This window comes from Triturus cristatus, chromosome 4_1, assembly GCF_964204655.1.
Source record: "Triturus cristatus chromosome 4_1, aTriCri1.1, whole genome shotgun sequence".
Classification (NCBI taxonomy): Eukaryota; Metazoa; Chordata; class Amphibia; order Caudata; family Salamandridae; genus Triturus; species Triturus cristatus.
This window is the reverse complement of record NC_140585.1, coordinates 986,632,367-986,657,638: the sequence shown is the minus strand read 5'-3', so window position 1 is coordinate 986,657,638 and position 25,272 is coordinate 986,632,367. Positions and strand designations below refer to the sequence as shown.

At 43.3% G+C, this 25,272-nt stretch overlaps 1 protein-coding gene across 1 annotated transcript in view; it reads right to left on the bottom strand.

Moving 5' to 3' along the window:
- Window positions 1-688: 688 nt before the first annotated feature.
- The window catches only part of LOC146855952 (solute carrier family 23 member 1-like), a 1,135,305-nt gene continuing 1,110,721 nt past the window's right edge, over window positions 689-25,272 (bottom strand). Inside the window, exon 16 of the mRNA XM_085653904.1 lies at window positions 689-2,454. Within this exon, the coding sequence (XP_085510030.1) occupies window positions 2,279-2,454 (176 nt within the window). The 3' untranslated portion in view covers window positions 689-2,278. The remainder of the gene's footprint in view (window positions 2,455-25,272) is intronic.

Sequence of the window (25,272 nt, the reverse complement as noted above, 5' to 3'; positions counted from 1 at the left end):
AAAAAAATATGAAATTATGCACGATTACGAACAACCAGCATTTGGAGCTATATTTTTGCATAAAATGAGTCGTTGGTCCATTTTTGTGCCAAAAAATGACACAAAAAGACAAGTAGCACAAATGGCAGCTGCTTAAATTTTTGTCGTTGACATTGATCCTCTCTCCTCACTTTTTGCTGCAAATGCGAAAATACCTGTCGTGGACTAATAGCATAATTTTTCCTGAAAAGCATAATGTGAAATTACGAAAAATAGGCATGACTAGGCCCGTGCAAAGGAAATTTCACCTGGGCCTACTTCTAATGTTCATGGTGTTTGTGTTCATCTCTCTCAATATTTAGGGGAGTTGTCGTTTGTGTTTATGAAACATTTAACTTAGGCCACAGCATCAGAGCATTTTTGTGACTTGTTAAACACTAGACCTGTGATATGCTTTGTGTGTTTACGTTCTTTAATGTCATAAACGCAAGGACGTCAATTCTTCAAACTGCCTGGGGGAGTGGAAGCTACATCACACACACTTCGAGCTTCTTGATATAAAAGGAAGTGACATCATATGACCTTTGACACTGGATCTTCCCAGGAAGTGATGTGCCTTGAGTATAACCTGGATGACATCATAATAATTGATATCACTGAAGTTACAATATGTGTGATTAATATAAAAATACAACACAAATGTCTCTTTGGATCCACTTTTATTAGGGTGCTGCCATAACCATTGAAAGTGATGGGGTGTATGTAATACAATAATTGCCCTAAATTGTACTGAGCAATGCGAATGAAGCAGAGCTCTTTAGGTTGGGTTCGTGTAAGGGATTCTCTTCACAAGAAAACTTTGAAAAATAATTGGTCAAATAGTGCATTATAAAGCAAAAGTTTCATATACATCTTCTAAAAAGCCATGGGCAACGAAAGGGCCATGGGCTATATAAATAATATATAAGTCCTTTCATGGTGTCTCAAGCTAATGAAACCTGACGTACCACAGGAGTTGACCTCTTATTTGCTATGGATGCCCCCATATGCCAAAAATATCCTCTACTGTGCCAGGGCCAGAATAAAACATGAGTTCCCCTTATGCCAACAATTACAAATAATTTGCCAGTCCTTGACTTTTGCTATTAATGTTATCCATGTACCATGGGTGACCCCTGTGTCAAAATGTGCCTCTAGGATGATGTGACCAGCATTTTGTCATGTTAGTCCCTCTCCTGTATGCCACAGATGTCATCTTCAATGCCAAGAATCACATTCAGTGTGCTAGCGCAAGCATTTTGCCATGTGTCCCATACCAAGAATTACCTCCAGTAGACCTGCGCCAGCCTTTAGTCATTGATTTCCCATACATCAAGTATTATCTCTAGCATGCCAGGTCCCTGTCTGTTAATAATTGTCTCCGGCATGCCAACACAAGCATTTTGAAAGAGCAAAATTCAGACTTACAAACATACCACACTATTGTACCTGCTAATATACTTTCACTAACTCATACACTTTATCACCTACTCACTCCAACTCAACCATTCTCACTCACTTGGACCCATTTAGTCTCATTCTCTTGCACTCAGCCTTACATTCATTCACACATTGTCACTCATTCTTATGCTGATAAACTCACAGCTACTCATTCACACTGACTGGCCCCCACTCCTCTCCTCAGTCCATCATTTTTACTCACCCTGACTCACTCATGCTCACTTATTGACATTTAATATCATTTATTGCCACTCCTGTCACTGACTTTCATTCACATACACACATGCGCACACATACACACAGGCTTGCACATAAACACTCCCTCTCTCACACAAACACACTCTCCCCTGCAAGCACGCACACAACATATGTTTAAAAACATTTTTTACTTACCTGTTACTCAAGCTTTTATTACACTAATGTTAAATAATGTACAATTATTCGCTTTTAGCATAATTAAAAAATGAGCTAAAAAAAAGGCGAAGCCGCCCTTTACTTCTTGGCACTGGTTTTCCCACCTCTGAGGCTAGAGATGCAAATGCATTATCGGGGTTCTCAGTGAGCAAGCCTGGGGTTGCAGCTGCGACCCTTAATGACATCCATGCATAAAGGGATGCATGATAGTTAACAAATTAGCTTACACAATCAGAAAGAATCACATTCACATAAATGTATAGCATCACATTCACATAAATGTATAGCCGCCGGACATTTTGGATCGAAGTGAGGAGGTAGTTCCATGGTGGTTGTAACACCCAGCAAACCAGTAGCATTGTTGATAACACTGGTGTAATGTTCACTAATCCTTGGACGTCTGAAACGTGGGTAGAAACGGAATATATCGAGTCCATGGAAGCTTTTTAAGGCACTGAGTTACAAAGGGCAGGTCATAGCAGGAGTTCCCCGCGCGGTCATTTGCTCCTTCTCCGTGGATTTGCTTTTGCCACGCAGAGGTGCCTCTCTCTTCATCTGTACCTGTCGCGAGCAGAAAAACATTCATAGCACAAGTCAGAGGGAGCATGCTGCAAAATGTAAGCATAAATACCACTGAATTTCCCATTGTGCATAATTATCTTAAAAATATATTCCACATTTAAAAGCTGCAACTTACTGATGTATCTGAACCTTAATTAACGTTTAATTGTATTTAAAAACAATCTTTCCTAACAGATTAATCAATGCAAACAATAGCAGTCCATCTTCGGTGCACAGTAGCACCAGTTAAATGCAAATAAATTCAAGTTAGTCTCTAAGTGCACAGTAGGATTTGATACTTAAATTATTGATTGCGCAATTTCAAAGGAGAGGCTGTCCTGGCGCTTTCACAGGCAAGCAAACTTTTCCAAAGTGGAGGAACAACCAAAACTAAGGGGCATATCAACAAGGACTTTATCTCTGTTTTTTTGGCTTTAAAAGCCAAAAAAGCAGAGATAAAACTAGCGCTCTATCAGCAACAGGGTGCTAACCCGCAAATTCGCATGTCAGCACCCTTTTACTCTACGCTTCCCCTTGCATCTCTAATGAGATGCAAAGGAGGCGTTCCAGAGTAAAATAATAGGAGAAATGTCGCTAAGCGACATTTCTCCTAATATCAAGGATATCGTTAACCCTGTTAGCGATAAAGAAAGCAGCGCTAACCGCAGTTAACGCTGCTTTTTTACGTCTGGTATTTTTCTGACTTAGCCATGATATCCTATGTAAGGTGGATATCATGGCTAAGTATGTCTATCCCTATCAGCAAGCTATCGCCAAACCTTGTGGGGTTATCGCTGTATTACCAGCGATACTGTCACAATTGGCAGCTTGCGCTCTGAATTTTATCGCTTTGGCGATATGCGTTGCTGATAGCACGCTATCTCCGCGATAAAATTCAGAGTTGGCCGGCGATAATTATCCTCACGCTAAGAGCGCTGAGCGATAATTATCACCGGCCCTTGCTGATATGCCCCAAAAATGGTTCAATGCTATCTAGATTCTGATGAAACGTCGCTGACAGATGTAATGAAGATGTAGGGACTGCCATATGGTTTCGCTTATTATGTGAGGGACATTAAACATTGGTCCACAAGATCTGGAGCCACAGTAGATTTTATGAATAAAGACGTAATACCTATATTATTACAATGTGGGTCTCAATTACAAGTGCCTTGAAAAAGGGGAGGAATTTACTAGATGGGGTGGTAAACTCTGCTCCACCAGCGGAGTGTGGAGTTCGGCAAACACTGCGCACTAAGCAGTGTGGCGGAGATTTGTTTACCAGAGCACCACCACCCCTAAAATTGACGAGCATTGCATTTGGTAGTAGTAACACTTGCTATTGTCCGTGCTAAATGATGGCTAAACTCTGGTATGGGGCAATCTACAAAAATACATTTGCATAAAAAAATTGTATTCCTAGCTGCCACCTGGGAGGCCGCTCAACGTGTGCCTTCTCCTGTGCAAAGAATCAGTGCAATTTCACTGGACCATAGCAGAGCAGAGGCAACCAGACAAGACTCGTTCGGAACCAAAAGTAGCAGACCCCATTACCTAACAATGTGCCGACCAACAGTGCCGGCTTTTGGGCGGTGCAAACTGTGCCACCGCACCGGGTGCCATGGTCAGGGGGGCGCCATTTGTGCTCTGAAATTGGCACCATTTGCATTGCCCAAAAGCCTGCACCGAAGAACACTGTTGTTCCTCTTTCATTTCCACGATGTTAAACTTCGTAGAACTAGAAGAGAGAAAACAGTGTTAAACAGATCAGGAGGCACGTTTTTATGTCCACACATACACTGAAGTTAAATATTTGTTTTACTTATGAGTAAGAAAATAAAATAAAATATTTCACGTACGGGGATTTTATTTAATTGATCTAGGCACATAGCGCTCTCCACTTGCACTATCAGTATATCTTCTTACCGCCTTGATTACTAGAAGACATTCCACGCCAGCTTAATTTTGTGTAATTCACTTTCAGTTTGTTAATTAAAACATGTAAGTGTTAGGCAGGGTTCTGTGGCGGTGCAACATATATTATGGTTTTAAAAGCAGCATTATTTTCTTCCAGCAATTTTCAGGCAACAATAAACATGTCAGGATAACTCTGGAGATTAATATTCTTTCTTGAGAGAGAGAGATTGAAACTTTGTTAAGAGGAAGTGTTAATTTTTTGTAAGGTAGCACAGAGGGCTAATATGCCTGCTGCAAAGAACATGTACCATGTACATCACAAAGAGCATGTAATGTAAATAAGTCAGTAGGTTACTGCTTTTGTCAGAGAGATCCTATTGTTACTTGCAGCTTGTAAGTTAAAATCCTAATGTAGAACAGGGAACTATTAACTGTCATCAAAGAGCTGAATGCAAACTGCATGGTATTGGTTAGAGCGTTATGATTTTCCCCTAGTCTTCCATTATCCTAATGTTGCGAAATGGGTTCATTTGGTCAGAAATCAATTCTCATTCTAAACGAGAACCCCCAACCACGGTGTTAAATTTTATATTCTAAGTTTGTGCTTCTCCAAACCAAGCACTCTTAAATTATACTGCCTACAAGTATAGGTGACATGACTCCTTTTGTAGTCCTCTGTCTTATGTAGCGTTTCCCATACACTGATTTAGATACGTATAATTGATTCAGTGGTGTTGCAAGGGGGGAGGTGGGGCGATCCACCCCCGCGGCACAGGTTTTGGCAGCAGCAGCCACCCCCCCACTCTTACCTGTCTTCTCGGTGCTGAAACCCCCCTCACTGTTCAATCGGCTGCCGTGGGGTGGAAAATGCAGTGACTGCCACAGGCAGCCAAAGGGCTAGCTACACCACTGGATTGATTGTCTCTGTGTAATATTTGTGATGTAAAAGGGTCTGACACACTAAACTGGTATGAGTGGTGCTATAAAACTAATTTAATGTATCTGTGAGAGAGTAGTTATGGAGACTTGAGGGGCACTGTAGAAGAGTGGTAGTGAGGGAATTCGTGACAAAGGTGGTCATTGGGGGACGCCAACAAATATTGTCGCACAGGGCGCCGCCAGCACTAAAGCCGGCCCTGCCGACCAACGCCTGCATAATGTCGTAAAACTGTTCGGTATGTGGGAAACAAGAAGCAAACAGGGGTGAGTGGTTTGCAGGCTTTGTGAATTTCCTGCACTTCACACCCCATTGCTCTACTTGCTGTCTGACTGGCTGATCCATCACAGGAAGCCTCGATCTCCACAGGCTAAACCAGCAGCACACCGAACTGGCAATGACCCCAGGGCATCGATTTGAGAAACAGCCACCGTCCCCCTGAGCATGTGCATGCGAGCAGTGTCTTAACGAGCGCAGGAGACCTCAACTTGCCTATATTGCTCTTTTAGCTCTTAGGCCTTCTACGTGTAGAGAGTGCAGCTCCCACGCGCTGCGCGTGCACATGACTGATTGGTGGAAGAGGTAAGTCACATTATGGTGAGCACGGCGAACTCATTGCCTTGTCTTATTGTTGGAATGTAGTTTATGTACTTTGTTCAGTGCTGCTCTGCTTAGCATTCCCCTGCTTTCACCCACTCATCTCCACTTAGTTACTATTAACACCCCCCACCTAAGCTGATGCGAACGTATGGAGGAACAATCGAGTACTGCTGACTCCCAGAGAGCAGCAGGGCACTTGATTCCACCGGTGGGAGGAACTCTGCTGAATGGCGCAGAGTTTTGATTTCACTATGCAGAATTCCTCGGATTAGAAATCAGCGAGTATTCCCCCCCCCCCCCCCCCCCCTAGTATTTACCCAAGTCATTTTCTAGGTTGGTTAATCCTTCTTACTCTAAGTTTTGCTGCTTGAAAGTGAGCCATAACATGTAGAATCAGTATTTACTGCACTGATTTCTGCATTTTGTGTCTGATGCAATAAAAGAATGGTCGCAAAATGTGCACTACCTTTTTACTCCCAGTCTTTAAATTTGTGATGCCACCTATGTACTATGGGGTTGCGTCCCCAAAGCTTCAGTTGCAGGGGTCATAGAACAACCTGCCCTATGAATAATAAAGGTCTTTGCAACCTATTGTTCTTAGCTGCAACCACAGGGAAGATGGCCTGAAAGGAACATCAGAACACCATACCTGAGTTTGCATTCTCAAATGGGATTCTTAAGGCAGCCTATGGTGCCTGATGCTGCTTTAGAAAAGTTTCCTGTTTGGGACAACATATGAGTGTGCATTAAGTGGCTTTCTAGATTCCTGCCTGCTCTCCCTGAGGTCTCTCAGCATGATTCCCAAAGGTCTCTAACATACTTCCCAAAAGGAACCTTTGTGAATCAGTTATCATCTCCTATGAGGCATCAAAACTAGTCAATGGTTTGTGACGGCAACTGTTTCATTCATACATACATACCAAATCACAATTAGGAGAGGGTACCCCTTCTAAAATAAAATTTGGGATGGGTCCTATTTTATGAATCGGAAATTATTTTCTGACCCTTAAAATGGGTTTATTACATTCCGAACAGCCATTTTGTGGTGGCAAACCCTTTAAAAAAAATCACATGGTACATGGGCCCCTTGTGCCGTTTCACTGTACATGTTCGCCTGCTGAATTTCAGCAGATTTGACCTATTAAATTTGTCATGGGGAAGCTGTGGGTGTTCCATGTTTACTGCATCACTTGGCATTCCAATCCCTCTGCATGCTCAGGGATCATATTTTTCTACTGCACGTGGAATTAAAGCCTTGAATGGATTGGGCTAAGTTCATGTTTGCAAGTGTAGATCTACTCTGTTGTAGATCTACTACAAATAGATGTAAAGATCTACTTTTTGCTAGTCACAATTTTCTATATGTAAGTGTAAAGCTCCACCTTTTTTCTAGTCACCATTTCCAAGTTGAGATTTACAACTATAAGTAGGCGTAAGAGGGTGTGCTAGCCAGGCCGGTTGTCTGGTGTCACTTATTTCTAATACCGAAACGCAGCGTATTATTGAATGATCACGGAGGGAGTGACTGCCAGCCCTCAAACCCAGCCAGTTACAATTTTTTTGAAACTATTACCTCTGCAGTGAAGCGGCCAAAGAAGGCGATTACAGCCTGACTCCACAACACTCCCACAGCCTGCCGGCCCTCAAGAGGAGTACATCATGCACTGTAAGAGGGTCGGCGGTGGTATTTACACACCCTTGAGTTAGGAACTACAGGCTTGCTGATGAAGCGGCAACAGGAAGGTTGTGGTAAGCTTGCAATGACTGCCTCCTGGTCCGCGCACTCAATGGGCTACTGTGGCACCCTTCTCAGTGCTGTTCCAGTGCCCAGCTGTGCATGATATACGAGAGGGCTAACTCATAAGATAACGCTACGTGGGAGATGAGGCCCCTCACTTTGTGATTGCCGCTATACAAGTCCTTTCATTTACCCTGTGCAGGCATTGTTTCTGCTGAGAGCAACTATAATTTATAGAGAACCACTAGTGCTCTGACATCCTAACAAAATGGCTGTGTGTGCCGAGTTCCTGCACCTCTACCCCTCATTGCTGCATCTTTAGACCTCTGAAGCTTAGCTCAAGAGTGGTACAACTGCATTGCAGGCACCTCTATGTCTGCACATACGGTCTCCACTGTTAACCCTGTATACCTTATACTCCTGCTATGGCCCAGTCACAGGCTTTCGGAACACTCAATTCTCCACAAAATGGTGGCAAAAAGGGCCCAGATATCCTGACCTTCCACTGTGGCTCTGTTACCCCTAACAAACTGAGTTACGAGTCTGAGACTACTCTGGGGGGCCTGCTCATCCACCCTAGTCATCTGTAGTTATCCTCCAGTTCCCAGTACATGGATCCAGCACCTTTCTCTTTGGCGCCTATATGCACGTTCTACCCCTTGTGGTCCCGTGTTGGCATTGTTAAGATGTTCACACAGAAGATGTGGAGGCTCGGATTCTTTAATGTAGAGGGCCTGTCTTTCATCCTAAAGCCACCAAATCTGTTCGGTGGTAGGGGCACAAGCGTTTCTGTATAGCACTGTATACCGAATACTAGCGCCAAAGTAACACACAAAGCTGCAACACCCAAGTCAGTGATAAACATCACCACAGGAGGAGTACTCTACCGCAAACAGTCCAAAGTGTTTCTGGAGACTCATGAACATCCTTCACTAAGCTGATGTGATGTCAGAAACATGAAGGAAAGAGATGCCAAGGTGAAACTAAAGCACTCCAAACACTCACCTCCTGTTCCGGAGTCTCCTGTGAAAGGCAGTCCCAAATCCTCTTCTACTTTAGAGGCAATACTCCTCAAATTCAGCTTAGGTCATTACATCGCCCAGAGCACCAAAACAAAAATGGACCTACTCCAGGCCGAAGTGGCTGGAATTTATTAGGACCTTAAAGACTTAACTATCAGACCATCAAATGATGAGACTAGAAAACGTACGGTGGAGAATAACACAAGTGTTAAAGCCAAGCAACAGCAAAATCTAAAACATTTATTTCTTCATTGAAAAGGGAGCTGACAGAGCAGGAAGATTGAAACAGAAGAACAATTTTCATATTTTCAGACTACCTGAGGGGGTTGAAAACTCTGTGAACTCACTGGCTGATTTTCTGATCAAGTGGATTCCGAAAGTGCTCCAAATCTCCTTAGGACTTTGAGATCGGAAGAGCCCATTGGGTTCCAACCTTTAACTACAGAACTTGTCTGCTCCACTATCTTCTTGGTTCAAATATATAGATAAAAAGAAGTGCTATTTTTCACAATTGGCCTTGGGTTTAGTTTTTTTGAGTGTGTATCTCATTTATTGCCTCTGTGAGTACAACAAATGCTTAGCATTACCCTCTAATAAGCCTATCTGCTCGCCCACACTACCACAAAAGAGATCGTTAAGTATTATCTACTTTAGCCTCTGTAAAACAATTGGGGACCCAGTGGACTTTCTGCATACTGTACCCTATATAGAGAGCCAGTTTCCTACAATGCATATTACAAACTTAAGTCACTTTTGAGGGTATATCACCGCACTGTTGTTTGGACTGCACGCCCCTATCGCCTCCTGAAAGTGAATGTTTAATATGCTCAGGTTAAAAAACGTATGTGTGTTAATAAGTGCTTAGTATGCTCAGGTTAATATTCTTCATTTATTTTGAGTGATGAATGCAAGCATTTGTTTGACATAAACGTGTGGCAAGGAATCAAACAACAGGCCAGGTGACATCCTTAGAACGCCTTAGCCATCTTGTGGGAGTGCTGATTTGGTTTATCCATGTTACAACTTAACTCACTTTAGAACGTAATATCACAATACTGTTCATTGGGGATGCACTGTTTCCCTGGCTTCTTGCAAGTGAATGATTAATACACTCAGGTAAAATTTTATAAAGATATGTCTGTTCAATCCTGTGTCACTCCTTACATGGTTTTTCTAACTCACCCCGTGTCCTTTCTCCCCCGGCTAGCTATTCACGCCGGGGTTACCCATCCTACCCATGCTTCACCATGACTCACCCCACGTACCAATTCTCCTACAGACATCTCCTGATGGGAAGGAGTCTTATGTTGGCTTTGGGCCCCCTCTGAGCTAGAACGGATTCCCTAAGTTATTTGTTAGCTTACACTCATCAATCCTCCTACCCCTCTTTTAAGTGGGCAATCTGATCACAAGATGAGACGCCAGATCAGGCAACTGTAGGGAAGCCTGATGTTCTCTAACGCCATCCTGTGGCCCCCTATATCAGGACGCCAATCAACCTCTAATAAAGGTGAGCAAAACCATCATTGAACATTGTATCTTTGAATACCAAGGGGTTCACCCACCCAGTTAAGAGAACAAAATGTATTGATTATTGTAAGGAAATAAATGGTGAAATAGTACTCCTCCGGGAAACTAAGATAGGTTTCAAGGGCGCACTACCACTGAGGAAATGCTTGGCAGCTGAAGTCCTTTGTTCTAAAGCATGTGTAGAAAATCTGGCCTAACAGCAATCACAACAAAATGATGGATGGAGTGCTGAAACATTTTAACTACTCACCCCTAGTAGGTCCTGTGCTCTCTACACCTCCGGCCTCAAGCTAGCCTGGCTGACGAGGGGCAATATCCCAAAACCAGTCCCCGGATGCTTGTTTTCTGGTCCAGAGAGGACCTGGCCTGGCAGTTCGGGTTGGACTGCTCCCATGAGGAACAGGGTCAAGAATGATTTGCATATGGCTAGGACCAAACTGAAATGGGGTGGAGGGCAAAACAACAATGGATTTAGTCCAAGACTAGACTGGGGTTAATGTTTGACACTGTTCAGCATTCTGTTCATCATCTTTGTTTTGCAATTTTCACCCCAAATGGGATGAGTATGCCCAGACGTGAAACTCATACTTGCTACATCACAGGTCTTAAGCTAGGCTGGCTGATCAGGGGCAAGACTCCAAAACCGATCCCATGATGCTTGTTTTCTGATCCAGGAAGGACCTTGACCAGCAGTTCAGGCTGGACTATTCCCATGAGGAGCAGGGTCAAGAATGATTTGCAGATGTCTAGGTCCAAGCTGGAATGTTGTGGAATGCAACCAAACTATGGATTGAGTCCCAGGCTGGACTGGTAGTGAATGTTTGACACGGTTCAGCATTCTGTCCATCATTTTTGTTTTGCAACTAACAGTAATCGCATCATAACATAATCTCGATGGCAGATGGCTACTCACTAGGCTGAATAATGGGATTTACAATATATGGATAAATATATATTTATATATATTTATCATGAATTTATACGCTCCAAATGCAGATGATACAAACTTCTGGCACACACTAAATAAAAACCTAACAGACATCCCGACAGATGCTAAAATGATTGTGGCTGGGAATTTCAAACTCCCTTTGGATCCTATTTTAGATTGCCACTCTGCTTTCAAATTCTGAACCCCAAGGGCTCATAAACTAATACCTAATCTTTGTTCCTAGCACCTGTTATTAGACATTTGAAGAATTCATCACTCCAAAGGTAGCAACTTTACATTCTTCTCCGTGCCTCACTCTGGTTTCTCATATTTAGATTATCTTTTGGTAGATGCCTCACTTCTAAAAGCCACTGACAACACCAAAATATATCCCATTATTGTCTCAGACCATGCTGCAATCTGCAAGCCCATATCTATTTTACCTGATAAAAGCAGAGATCGAATTTGGCGTCTAAATGTGGAAATTCTAGAAAATGGATCTGACATTACAGATCTTCAGAAGGAAATGTATTAATTCCCCAGTAATATTATAAGATGCGTTTAAGTGTGCAATGGGATGGAAAATCATTAAATGTATGTCCATTAAAAATGGCAAAGTTAAAAAACACGAACCTACAAATTAAAAAAACACTACAGTCCTTAGGTGCTGAAATGAAGAACAAAGAAGAAGCGTTTAGACATTCTAACAATGAGACCCCACTTAAAGACATCAAACAGATAAAATACACTTATAACTCCATTATCAGCTAGAGGGCATACCTAAGCGTCCATATACAAACATCTTAACATCTATTACTTCGTAGCAGAAGAGGCAAAGCTCTCGCCACCAATCTAAAATTCAACAACAAAACCAGCAACCAAATCACACATATTGTGGCTCACGATGACTCCCAGAAATTTAAAAAGACGGAAATTCGTGAGGTCTTTAAAACTCCACACACCACAATCCTCCTGTAATGAAGCACAATGTTCTTGCATTTCTTAACTCCCTCTCTTCTACTTTAACCTCAGATGCAGACAGACACCGTCTGAACCTGCCACTGTAAACAGAGGAGAATGTTGAGGCAATCAAGAGAATTCCGTCAGGAAATGCACCCTGGCCTGATGGATTTTCCATCATTTTTTACAAAACATTCACAACCTCTCTCAACAGACACCTCTAAAATACACTTGATCACTTTGCGCTTCAAGGCAAAAAAGTCCCTGGCACGTCATCGGAGGCACCAACTGTGTTCATACCCAAGGAGAGAAATCTATGGGGCATATTAACAACAAGTTGCGATAAGCATCGCAAAGCGCGCTTAGCGCTATTGCACACATCGCCGGCTATCGCTGGGTTTCAACACCGAGATAGTGCGTAATTATCAAGGCTTATCTCCGAGGCGATATGAAACCCAGCAATAGTGGCGAAAAGCACCAGTATCGCCTGAAAACAAGAGATAAAATGCAGGAGATAAGGAGATCCTTGCCGATACGCCCCAGTGACCTTAACCATACAATCCACCTCCCACTAAGTAGATGGCATAGTCGACTTTTAAGCAGGTGTTAAGATCCTGCGATAAGGGGGCTTAGCACGATTAATCTGGTCGCTAAGCGGGTCTGCTGCAGGCTTGTTAATCAAGCGAAGCCTTGCTAGCGACTATTTCCATGTAGTTTAGCTCCGGAACACCTACTTTGCATGTCACTAGCGATGACATGCAGGGCGATAAGAAACCAGGAGCAAACTCATGGAAATTAGCGCTAACAAGGCTTAGCGCGAGCTTGCTGATAGTGCGCTGTGAATATCGCTGCTTTTCTGGCTGTAAAAGCCAGGAAAGCGGCGATATGGCCCTTGATGATATGCCCCTATGTACCTCCGGCCATTTCACTTCTGAATATGGAAGCCAAAATCAGTGCCAAAGTCTTAGTTCACACACTAGAGTCTCAGACAAACTCATCCACAATTCACAAACAGGTTTTGTCAAAGGTTCTCTTGCAAGAGATAATATCTGCATTTTTGCCACATTACTTTCAACAGCAGCTATCACCCTTGATAGTGAAAAGGCCTTTGACAAAGTCCCATGGCCCTTTCTTCAGTCTGTCCTGGAATCCCATACCTTTGGCAACCTTTATGCTAACATGATGATGGCCCTTTAGGCGAACCCCAAAGCAAATAATAGGATTAATGGTTCCACTTCCTCATACTATGACCTACACCAAGGCATAATACAAGGATGCCCTCTCTCCCCTTTGCTTTTCTTACTTGCAATCAATCCCCTACTCAAGTTACTATATGCTGCTTCTGAAATGAAAGTTCTCCCATTTGGAAATGAATCATACAGAACTGCAGCCTATGTGAAAGACATTCCTGTTTTTATAGAAGACATTGAAAATGCAATTCCAGCCATCTCCAACATTATTCACAAGTTTTCTGAGGTCTTGGGTTACACCCTAACCAAAGATAAGATTGAGATTTTCACCCTCAAATCATTGTGTTTTCCTTCACTTGTAGGCGAATCAGGTCTCAAATGGCAGCCCAAATGTCTTAAATGCTTAGGGATTTGGTTTTGCAGCTACCTTTCGGAAATACTACAATATAATGAATCACAGACAATCACCAAAGTTAAAGATTTATTGTTGGCCTGGTCCTCTAAATACTTTTCGTGGATACTTTTCGTGGTGGGGTAGGCTCCAAACCCTTAAAATAATTATTGCTCCAATAGTGAATTTTGTGTCCTCCATGCAACCTTAAAAACTCTCTACATCCTTTTCCCATTAAACCAATAATTAAAAGTCAAAATTCCTTTGGTGTGACAAGAGAGCGAAGACCTCATACAAGACTCTTAGGTCAAGTTTTGCCTCAGGGTTTGTAACTTACCGAATTGGAGCCTATATCAATCAGCCTTCTTGGCTGCTCAGGGCACATCCAGCCTAATTTCGAAATCTCCCAATACACCCAGCTGGTTGAAGGTAGAACGCAATAAATATTATCCGTTTGATACTTCTTCATTCATTACAATGTCGAAATGTATACCCCCTCAATCACACCAGATACTCTTAGATACAGGGAATGCTCTAAAACTGCTAAATAAAAGACTACCGGAACCTATCCACAACTCCAGAGGGGCTTGATTATGGCATAACCATAAAATTAAGGTGGACGTGGTCATCCATACTACACAAGGATGGGCCTCAAAGGGTATTAGACTAATTAAGGATCTATACAACCACAATCATGACCAAATCCCCTTTTCAGCCTTGGCCAGTACATACAACCTCTCTAACTTAGGGGCATATTAGCAAGACCGGCGATAAAATTATCGCCGTTTTAGCGGCAGGAAACTACCGCTAAAACGGCGATAATGGGCTTGCTAATATGCGTTACAGAATTCCAATAGATGCCCAGGTTAGATGTCCTGCACATTTAACCTGGGCTTCTATTGGAATTCTATAACGCATATTAGCAAGCCCATTATCAACGTTTTAGCGGCAGTTTCCTGCCGCTAAAACGGCGATATTGCTAATATGCCCCTTAGACTTTTGCAGTTTCTTAACATTAAAGTAATACTCTCAAAGCTTGATCTTACAAAGCATTCATCTCTACAATCTCAACTGATGTTATGGCAACACACAGGTTATATTGCCTCTAAAATGTAAAAATGTATATCTATTCCACTCTTCACACAAACTTTGTTATTACGTCGACAATGGGCCAATCATTTTGATACCGGTGTATTTGACCAAATCACCTCCGGTAATTGGAAGAAAATTGGCAAACATGCGCTTCACCATAAAATTGCCCCCTCTCTTATGCAATTTAAGTTTTTCACTATGAATCTCTAGGCTGAACCAATTGATCCTGCAGGAAAGAAACAAATGCTGAAATTGTAATACACAGCAGGGTTCAATTTAACATATGTACTTTGATTGTCAGCTACTAGAAACCTTCTGGCATTAAAATACAGCTAGGGGTTATTTGTAATACACCCATAACTCTAAGCTTTCCTATGGTTGCTTTGGGACCCTGGGCATTGGTGTCCAATCTGAAACTCAACACGAATGGCATGGCCTTGTTAGTCTTCCTTCTGACTATTAAAGTGAAGGTCATCGTCTCCAAATGGAAATCATTTCGCCACTTTTCTCATCACACATGGTGTGCATGGGTATTGTACCTTTGAGGGGCACATAGCCTCCAATCCAAAAACCAATCCGCCCCCCCAATATCTAGAGATGTATGTGCTTCCTTAGATAGATGCATAGAACTAGGCGTGCATGGGTTGCTAACCCATCCTATACCAAAGCCTTGAACCTGACCCCCCATTTATGCTCAGGCTTCTGATAACCCACTCCCCCTCTCCCACTCCCCCTTTCCCTTTACCTCAGTTTATTCTCATGTTGTTTATTGTACACTCTAAGAGATACTGCTTTTTGAATCATGGTGCTTTGTACTATATGTTTGGGAGTTTCTCAGTATACAAAAACCATCAGATGGATGCCATCATCTTCACGTTTTGGTCTAAGAGGCTAAGCAATTGAGTTTATCTAAAAGTATACTACTGTCATAATGGCTTTACATTTGTTATTGCTCTAACCAATTTGACTGAAATTGCCTCATATATATATACATACTACACTTGATATGTAAAAAGTAATTGCATGATATATGATTGATGTGATTATCTCAAAAGTCCTCTTTGTGTTTGTATTGCAGTGCTATATGATGTGTTTGTCTTCAGATTAAAAATAATAAAATACTTTGAACAAAAAAAGAAGAAGTAGATGTAAGAGTCTCCACTTCTTTAAATGAGTGGGTGGAGACTCCTACAGCTTAATTTACAAATATAAAGGTATTATTTGTAATTTTCCACTTAGTTGTGGAGATGTCAGTCACTGTGGTCGAGATCCTTCTGTAGGAAAATAAAGGAAAAATGTAATACGCTTGTACTTAAAAAAATATACAACACTCTAACTCCTAAAACTAATTTTGTATTGAATTGTAAATTATTTGAAATAAATTCATTCATTTTTTAAATATAATTGTTTGACCAGCGCTTTACAATTAAAATAATCCATCAAACTTGGCTATAAGGTGTGTTTCTTTTAAATTTTTATTTAGTTCCTGTCTCTCTGATCTAGTGACGTGGATGCAGGCTAGCTGCCTGAAGTTAAATGCAGATACAACAGAGGTACTGGTGGTGGGGAAACAGCCCTTAATCTAGTCCTTGGCGTGGTGGTATGATGATCTGGGCACCACCCCTATTCCTGACCTTGAAGGGGCCCCGTTATCTCTTTCCCTTGATCAGTGCTCACACCCCCTCTAGAGCACTTAGATCTGGGGAAGCAGCTCTGCCAGTGCGTTGAGCACAACTGGAAGATTGCTCCTTTGGCCTCCGTGCAGCCAAGCTATGGAACGCAATGCCACTCAATCTAAGACTTGAACAGTCTGAAGCAAGGTTCCAAAAAAATATGAAGACCTGGCTCTTTAGACAGAGCTAGAAGGAATTTGGAGTCTACCTGTTTCGGATCCTTCTGACCTTGATGGTGCTTAGCACAGGGACACTCCTTTGGAGCAACCAGGCGCTCTATAAATCCCCAATTCATTAATTCATTCATTCTTTGGGAGTGTGTTTTAGTACCAGTGGTCAGCTGTGTGTGGTGCTTGACTTACTCCAATGCTAGGCTACAGTTTATTTAAGCTTTTTTGTCACTTTGTTGTCACCATTGTGCTGTAGTAGAAATATAAGCTTTTTTTGTGATTGACAATTATCCGATTCTTATGTGGTTCTGTGTTTTTATTATCATGTCCCTTCTAAAACCCCTCCTTAAATTTCCCTTATGCCCAACAATGTGTATCAATTACTAACACTTCGCAGTGTCCTTCCACATTTGCTACTAAATCTTATACTTACTTGTTGGGGTGTCCTCCTTTGGGGCAGAGATCTCAGTACATAAAAGGTAGGAGAGATGGAGATTGAGATTTAAGAATTTACTCATATAACAGCTCCCTTCTCTCCACTTCATCAACTTCTAACCTAGTTGTGGGTATTCAGTAGTGAGAGTAACATGCAATTCTGTACAGAGCATTGTGCACTAGACCACCAGATCATGAATTAACTAATATGATAGTTCAATTCAAGTCAGTTTGTGCAACAGACATCAGTTGGTCAGTATAAAAAAGATCAGTGAAAAGGTGGCTTGAAGACCTTAGAAATAGACCTTTACTCTTTGGAAATAATAGTTAAAATACACACTGAAATTGGACTGGCAATGCATAGACTATATTTATTTAATCAAATTCCACTGATGATGTCTAAGTACATCAAAAATTGTCTAGGATAGTGTAGGAAATTGGGTTATTAGTTGACTTGCCTAGACAATTAGTAGGCCCACAATTTTCATAAATGGGGGCCAAGCACCCGTTTTAGCGCTTAATTATCGCAGGGTAGAGAAGCAGAGCAGTCTAAGGCCTACTCAGGGGAGGTGTTGTGGGCTAATAATCACCATTTACTGGCACTTAATATGAAAGATTGTCCAGTTAGTGCTTTTTCTTTAGCCATTTTTGACACACACACTACTAAATACTATGCAGTTGTTTATAAATATGTACATAGGCAGATGGAAAATACCATAGATAACATTACATAATCTCCTCTGACCCCCTAAAGAGGTCATGCAAACGTATAAGGTAAGTCTGCTGGCTTGGGCAAAGGTTCAAGAGCAGCAAGCCACATGTTAAAGACATAATTTTGTGTGTAAACATATCAGCAATAATAATACTTATTTGTAAACAATCAATAATCATTGGCAACATTACTATCTCAATAAAGCATTTAACCCCTTCAACGCGCATGACGGAACGGTTCCGTCATGCACGTCGGTTGCGCTGTGCGCATGACGGAACCGTTCCGTCATGGCCCCGCCCGCGCACGGAATCTTCAGCGTGGCGCGGAAATCCGCGCCGCGCTGAAGAGGTTAAAATGAGCAAAACATAAGTCTGTGTATTCTTTTTAAATTTTCCAACTAGGAAAAAGCAATTATATAAGCATCCTCTAGAGGGCATCAGGTTTTGATTGCATAACAGACAACCATAGAATTAGCAGCTAGAAGGAGCTGTGCAAGATGTACCCTTTGTAAACATTGTTAGGCCACTATTGATGCAACTGTAGACTAAGTCCCTAGAGGACGCTGCACTCCCCGCTGCAGAGCAAATGCTGTAGCCTTGGGACTGCTTTAAAACATTAGAAAATCCTGGAGGGGTCCTGAAGTTTATGACCAACAACCCTAGGGTCATTACTTTAATTAAAATCCTTTGGGCCTCTAGTGGTGCTCCTTCGGGAGGATGTATAATTTTTGCTTTTGATGAAGCCACGCCGCCTTGTGCCACACAGCGTGCTCTTCCTTTTGCTTTTTGGGGATGCTTGGCCCCACCGAGCACCCCTGCATGCCTCCTTTCTTAGGGGCAACCCAGGGCCCACATCCCATACTGCCCCAGCAGACTTCCTGTGCGGACAGCACTCCTTTGTGCTGCCACTGGAGCTGGCAGTTCTCTGTCTCCTCCTGCGGGCAGACCCTCTTTCTCATGGTGGCCGCCCACTCCTGCCAGAGACAGGCACGGGGAACAAGGCAGGCCCACCAACCGAGGAAAGGTGCAACAGGGCCCATGCATGACCCTTCCTGGGGAAGAAATTAAGTCCAAATCCTGCACCAACCCCGGAGCCCTGGCCCACCCGATGGGAAAGTTCAGAAAAGCGCAGAGCCCCATGCTCTGTTTTTCTTCAGGAGAGGTCAAATGATGATACTGGGCTCATCTTACTCCTTGTGTTGAGCTCTAGCTACTAGGAGCAATTGCAGCAGAGCTCCTCACCTCCAAAGTGATGTAGTCCACATGGAACTGGTTCTCCTGGCTCCCCGTGCCAGTCTTCCTCCTGGTCTCTGTCTCTGGTCGTATAGTCCAGGGCTTTCCCCCAACCCATCCTCAGGGAATGTAAGGGGACCAACCTCACAGGCACCTAAGGAGACCCATTGGTCTTGGGGTCAACTGGGCATAGTCCTTAGTGATTTGTGGGCATCACAAGGTCCGAAGGTGCAACAGAGAAGCGCAGAGAAACATCAGCCAAGAAGAAAGTCTCCCCTTTTGCATGAGTTTCTAAAGGAGAGTAAAAAGTTCCAGAAGTCAGGCACCCCAGGCCAATTCTAGGATGCCACGTCACCTCTTCACCCCATCAAAACCCCCTTGCACATCATGTCGGGACAATTTGAAATTGAGTCATCTGGGAGTTACCAGTCACTCTGGGGGCCTCAGCTCCAACCCTCGCTGGCATCACTTTCAGGGTCTTCCTCTCTAAAACTAAGGGAGCCCTCTCTTGTGTTGCCTCCAGAGGTCGTGCCCCCTCCTTTGTTCAGTGGGCTTGGGCAGGCCAATCATTGGTAGAGTGTTACGGTTAATTGATTGATGCTGTTCATTCAGCCCCACTCCATTCCTCCTCAGGAGCTGAGTGAAGCTCCCTTTGTGTGGGAAGGGCTTTGTTCCTGCTGCTGGAGAGAAATGTAATTAACTGGGCACAGCAGGTAGACAAAGGTCTGGGCTCTCTTCATGAGCTGAGCCAGATAAAAATGATAACCCTGGATGATCCCTATGTTGTAAAGATATCTTTTTGGAGCTTGAAGATTTGATGTTCTCACACAGGTTACACCCCATTTCCAGATGTCACTGGCCTCTGTAGCTCAAATGGAAGCGAAAAAGGCTCTCTAAGGCAGTTTTCACCCTATGTGTATAATAAAGTGTGACTACAGACAAAGCAGTTAATCACATTGACTTTCCCTATGAGTGTACAATAACATTACCCTAGGTCAAATTCTAATCCTGTGGAGTCCCCTCTGTGCCTGGCTACCTGTGCGCAGTTACTGGGCTGTGCACAACAGTAGTCTCCCACATGCAGGCCACAAAAGTTTGTACACATGTGCACACATGTGCGTACGTGTACACATGTAGCCAGCCAAGTGCCCCTTACCCTTGCTGTGTCACAGCAGCCTTATCGTAAAAGGCAGACACTGGTGGTAAACATGTGCAGGCCATTCGTTATTTGATTACCGTGGGTGCGACACATGTAGTGAGACTCACCCACAATAAAAAGTCCAAAACCAGGTAATCCAAAAAGAAAAAAAATCCAGATGTACAGACTTAGTGGAATCTAATTGCATCAGATAGTGAGATAGAAAAACAGACACAGAGAGAGAGTGTGTGTGCATGTGTGTGTGTGTGTGTGTGTGTGCATGTGTGTGTGTGTGAGTGAGAGAGACAGAGAAAAAAATCAAGGCTAACATGTCTGGTGTTTCCTCACACTGGAACATAAATATTATAGATTCCTGACATGTTTTCTCCATTTAAGACCGAATCAATTTAACAGCATCCTAGCTGAAAGCACATTTCTAATGGCACATAGTTATTCCTCTAGGATAACGAGTTAAAGCGGGAATAAAATGTGAAACTTATTTTATAGAGGTTAGTGAACAGCATTTTTATACTGTTAAAACGATTATGATGTTTGTTGCACGCAATGTTTTCCCACAAACATATTAGCCTTTTAAGGAGCATGCAAACATTAAAAAAATAAGCATTAGCAAAGTCAGCATGCCAAATTCTGGGCATGGGTTCTAACGTGGTACTTAAAGATGACGACTTTAAATGAAGTGTTATGGATTAGTATGGGACTGTATTATGACAAGAGGTTATTTTTTTATTATTATTAGATTTTCTTTGAAATCATGTAAAGAAGTTTCAAATTAATCATTGTCCCTCAGAATGTCTGGTGTTCTCTTTTCTTGCAATGAAAGCATTTTAATGAACAACAAATTTTTCCATGTGGTTGTACGGGTTGGCAGGTAGTGAATGCAGGAATGAGGGAAACAGTGGTTGGCGTGTGTAGATTGATGAATCAATACATGAATCAATTAATGTGTAGCGGCTGGTTGCAAAGATGGATGAAAGGGTGGGTTGCTGTGAGCACTAAAGAAGGAAAACCTCTATATCTGAAGCCAGACCATGTTACTGAAATAAATGCATGGGACAGCCTACAGTCATTACCAGGAAGAATATTAGGGCTATTCCGAGGCTGGTGCCCAAGAGTACTGGGACTCTGACACTGCGCTCTATAACGCCCTCTAATTATGTTGTTAAAGGTGTCTCGTGCATGTCCATTTTCAAACTTTTACAATCCATCCAGCTTGAGTGATATGAAAGGGACACTTCAGAATGAAAGTTTGCTTGCTCACTTTGAATACCCTGATCAAATTATTATACATAACAAGGACTCCAAAGTTTCTAAGGCACTAAGAGTAGGTACTGGTGTCATGAAGGAGGACCTCCGGACAGGGTCCGAGAAGCGACTTGACATGAATCGGTATGAAGTGTTTCAGCAGTTAAGCCCATAACACAGGCATGGGATTTTATATATGCCAAATTTCCAAATAAATATTGCCAAAGCTGGTATATTTCATTTTTTCTAGCTTTGGAAGTAGCAGTGAAAACGAATATCAGTTGTTACTTTGCAGTTCAGCACTTTTTGGTATATGAAAAAGGGGTTATTACAGCAGGAGTGCCTTTACATTGTATTATTTTGCATCTGCAGAGCCTCTGCATAGCCGGTAGATTGGTAAGTATTATTTTTGCCTATTTATAATTTAACTTATATGTATTCAATTATATAGTTCAATATTCCGTACTGCTGCTGGACACCACCCATTCCTGGACCCACTAAAACCCTTAAAACACATAACATTACCCATCGCTGAAACCTAATAACTCCCTCCCAGTCTTAAAAGAATCCATTACTAAACCCTAAAAACTCTAGACCACACCTAAGAACTGCCCATCCATGAATGTGAAATTAAGACCTAAAACCAAGGGGCCGATTACGAAGCTGCCCGTAAAGGCTCCGACCATGGGTCGGAGCCTTCGGGGCAGCATCTTAATTGGCCGCTCGGTTTACTTTCTGACCACCGCATTACAATGCTGTTGTTTGGAAACTAAACTGGCCGGTTTATCCAGCTGTCTTCCCGGTGGGCTCAAGGAGCTCAAGGAGCCCGTTGACCAGCCGGAACAGGCTCATAATCCCAAAGAGCGGGCCTTTCCACCCTTAGATTTATAATGCATGCATGGTTTTCATGCCGGCCTGTCTGACATGGAAATCATGTCGAAAAGCGCATTTGGGGTCCACAGCAGGGCCTCCTTGGGTGCCCCCTATTGAGCCCTGCACCCCATGGCAGGCACCTTTGGGGTCTATAGCGTTTTCTGATGTCACTTTGCACCTATGTACCCGACTTCCCTGGTGCAACTATCCTGGTTCCTGGGGTATCCACGGGTGGGGGGACTTGAGGTGCCTGCCACGGGGTGCAGGGAAGAACAGCACCCCCCATTCCCCGGTTTATGGCCGTGATGCATGCTCCCATAGGGAAATCTCTATTGCCTTACATTTTTAAATACACTAATTTTACTGCATCATGAGTCTTTAATACTCACTTTGATGATGCTAATTGCCAGACAGCCAATTTTATCTTGGCCGATCTTAAAGCTCTGGGATGTGACTTGATTGTAAAGATCCACACTCATATTGCAGGGCACCTTTTGGACCCAGTTTTTACTAATGTGACCAGTATTCATATGGAGCAGCCACTCAGCTGATCAGACCATTTTTGGATTTCCTTCCCGATTTTAGGCTATGTTTCAGAAATAAGACAATCTACTGAGATAGCCTGACTAAGACAAAGGCCAAAGTTCAGCCCATTTGAATTTAGCAGACGCTCTCATAACACTCCTAAGTTGGAGGGAACTATGAATGAATGTGTTTCAATGGTAAATTATTGGACCTTTTTGAACCTGGACACAACACTCCAGATACAGATCTGCTGGAAAGGTATCTCTCGCTCGCTTCATGATATACTGCAGCAGATCTAATGTTAAAGAAGTACTGTAAATGATTGAAGCCTATTTGGTGGAAACATTATGTGCTAAACGATAAATTAAAACTCAAAGAGGCATTCAGGACTTAACATAGAACTTGTATAGCCGCTTGAGCAGCCTACTATGCTAACAAAATTGAGTCAGCTTGCAGCTCTTCAAAGAGGATTGCCAAATAGTTAAATCTATCCTAGCCCATCCTCCAAAGGAATCACTGTGCATCTCACTCTTCCAAAACGATTGCACTGAACTAGCAGAATATTTTTGTAATAAGGTGTAGGAAGGTAGGATCCTTCTAGCATGGTTACCTCCACCTTTTGCCTGGTGTCAGTGTATTTTTGATTAGTCTGACTGGGATCCTGCTAATCAGGACCCCAGTCACTGTACTATCTCCCTAAATTGGACTGCGGTATGTACTTAGGTACCTTCCTAATTCAGTACTTGTGTACCCTTATAAGTCCCTAGTGTATGGTACTAAGGTACCCAGGGCATAGGTACACCAGAGTCTCCCATAGGCTGCAGCATGTATATGCCATCCTTGAGAGACCACTCAAACGGTGACTTCAGGCCTGCCATTACGAGTACCACTTACAACAAGTTTCTTTATATCTGAGGTCACTGCAATTAAAACCTATGTCACCCCTAAGTCAGGCCTTTCAATCCTGAAGGCAGGGTGCTAGGTTATAAGTTTGAAAGTGCCCTGCATGAGCAGGACACCCCACATAAACCCGGGAGTAGAATCTCCAGGCTTTGTAAGTGTGGCCAGCCATTTAATACATATAGTGGACATCAAGTCAATACGAGATGTCTAACTATATATTGGCTGCATCGAAACCGATCAAGTTTGTTATCAAACATGTTGGAATCCTACCCCAACACCGATTCCAGTGTCGGATGTAGGATCCCATGCACTGGAGACTCCCCTAGGGAGCCTCCCTGTATTCCTGCTGCCATCATTTTAGGGTCTAGCAGAAAACTAGGGCTCCTGCTGATCACAGACACGATTTTGCCCTCCTGCTGCTGAGCTGAGCTCGAGCAGGGGAAGGTGGAACTATAGGTTTCCTGTCCCAGGGAAGTGTAACCACCTCCCAGACACGACTTAGTTAATTGGGCTGGGGTGGAGGCGCTTGCCAGCACCACCAAATTGCTTTGAGGGGCACATTTGGTGCCCTGCTTGCTTACTCCAGTTGGAACTAGTTCAGGGAGCCATTGGCTCCTACTCTGGCATGAAACGAGACAAAGGACACATGAGTATCCTCCCCTCTGCCCAGCCCCTCCTCTGGGAGGGATCCCTAAATCGTCCCAACACTGTCCCTAAGGTACTTGAGGGCTTATCTGTGGGTGGCTCCTCAGATTCATTGTGGGACATGATGCAGATCTGAAACCTCTTCAACTTCTACCACCTGGGCACTTTGGACTTTGTTGGACTTTGCCTAGGAACCAAGACTGCACCAAGGAAGAAGCCGGCTGCACCTGGTCTAGTTGTCCTGCCAGTCTTCTGCATCATTTGTGCCTGTGCTTCATCCAGGTACTTCTCCATGCCTGTAGGCATCAAAGACAACCAAAGGAATCTCCCTTGGAGTGAAAGAGTTACTCCCCTGCATATGCAGGCACTGCAACTAAGCTGACTGTTCTGCTGCTCCTGACTTCCCTCGGACTTCGAAAGGCTCAGCAACACAGGTGGTGGTTCTACTGAGCAAGTTTGAGGCCAGTATCCCTCATTGGAACCGTTGGAACAGAACTCCTGCGCACCGCGTCGACTTGCCGTTGCCAGGGCTTGTTGACTCTGTCCTCCTGAGATCTTTGGGCTACAAGAAGCTCTAGCATCTCTTGCTACCAAGGTCTTTGTCCTCACCACATCCTCTACACCGTGGGCCTGCATCTTTAGTGAGCTGCTCGAGGTCTTCTTGCAACTCCTGTGCCTCCGGTCTGAAGGTCCTCTTGAGGGTCTTCTTTCGGTTCAGTGGGCTCCCCTGTTTGCTCAGGGCCTGCTCTGACTGCAGGGCCAGACTGGGAACTGAAACTGCCCCTGGCAATTCTGCTGGACCAGCAGGGAGGGGGGGAGGTTGTGCTAGTGAGAAGCTTTTGTTACTGGGGGCCGATATAGCAGCACTGCTGCAAAACCGGCCCCCAGTAACAAAGCCAGTCCCCACTTCTTGAAAACCGGGCCCCACCCTTCCATCCCACTGG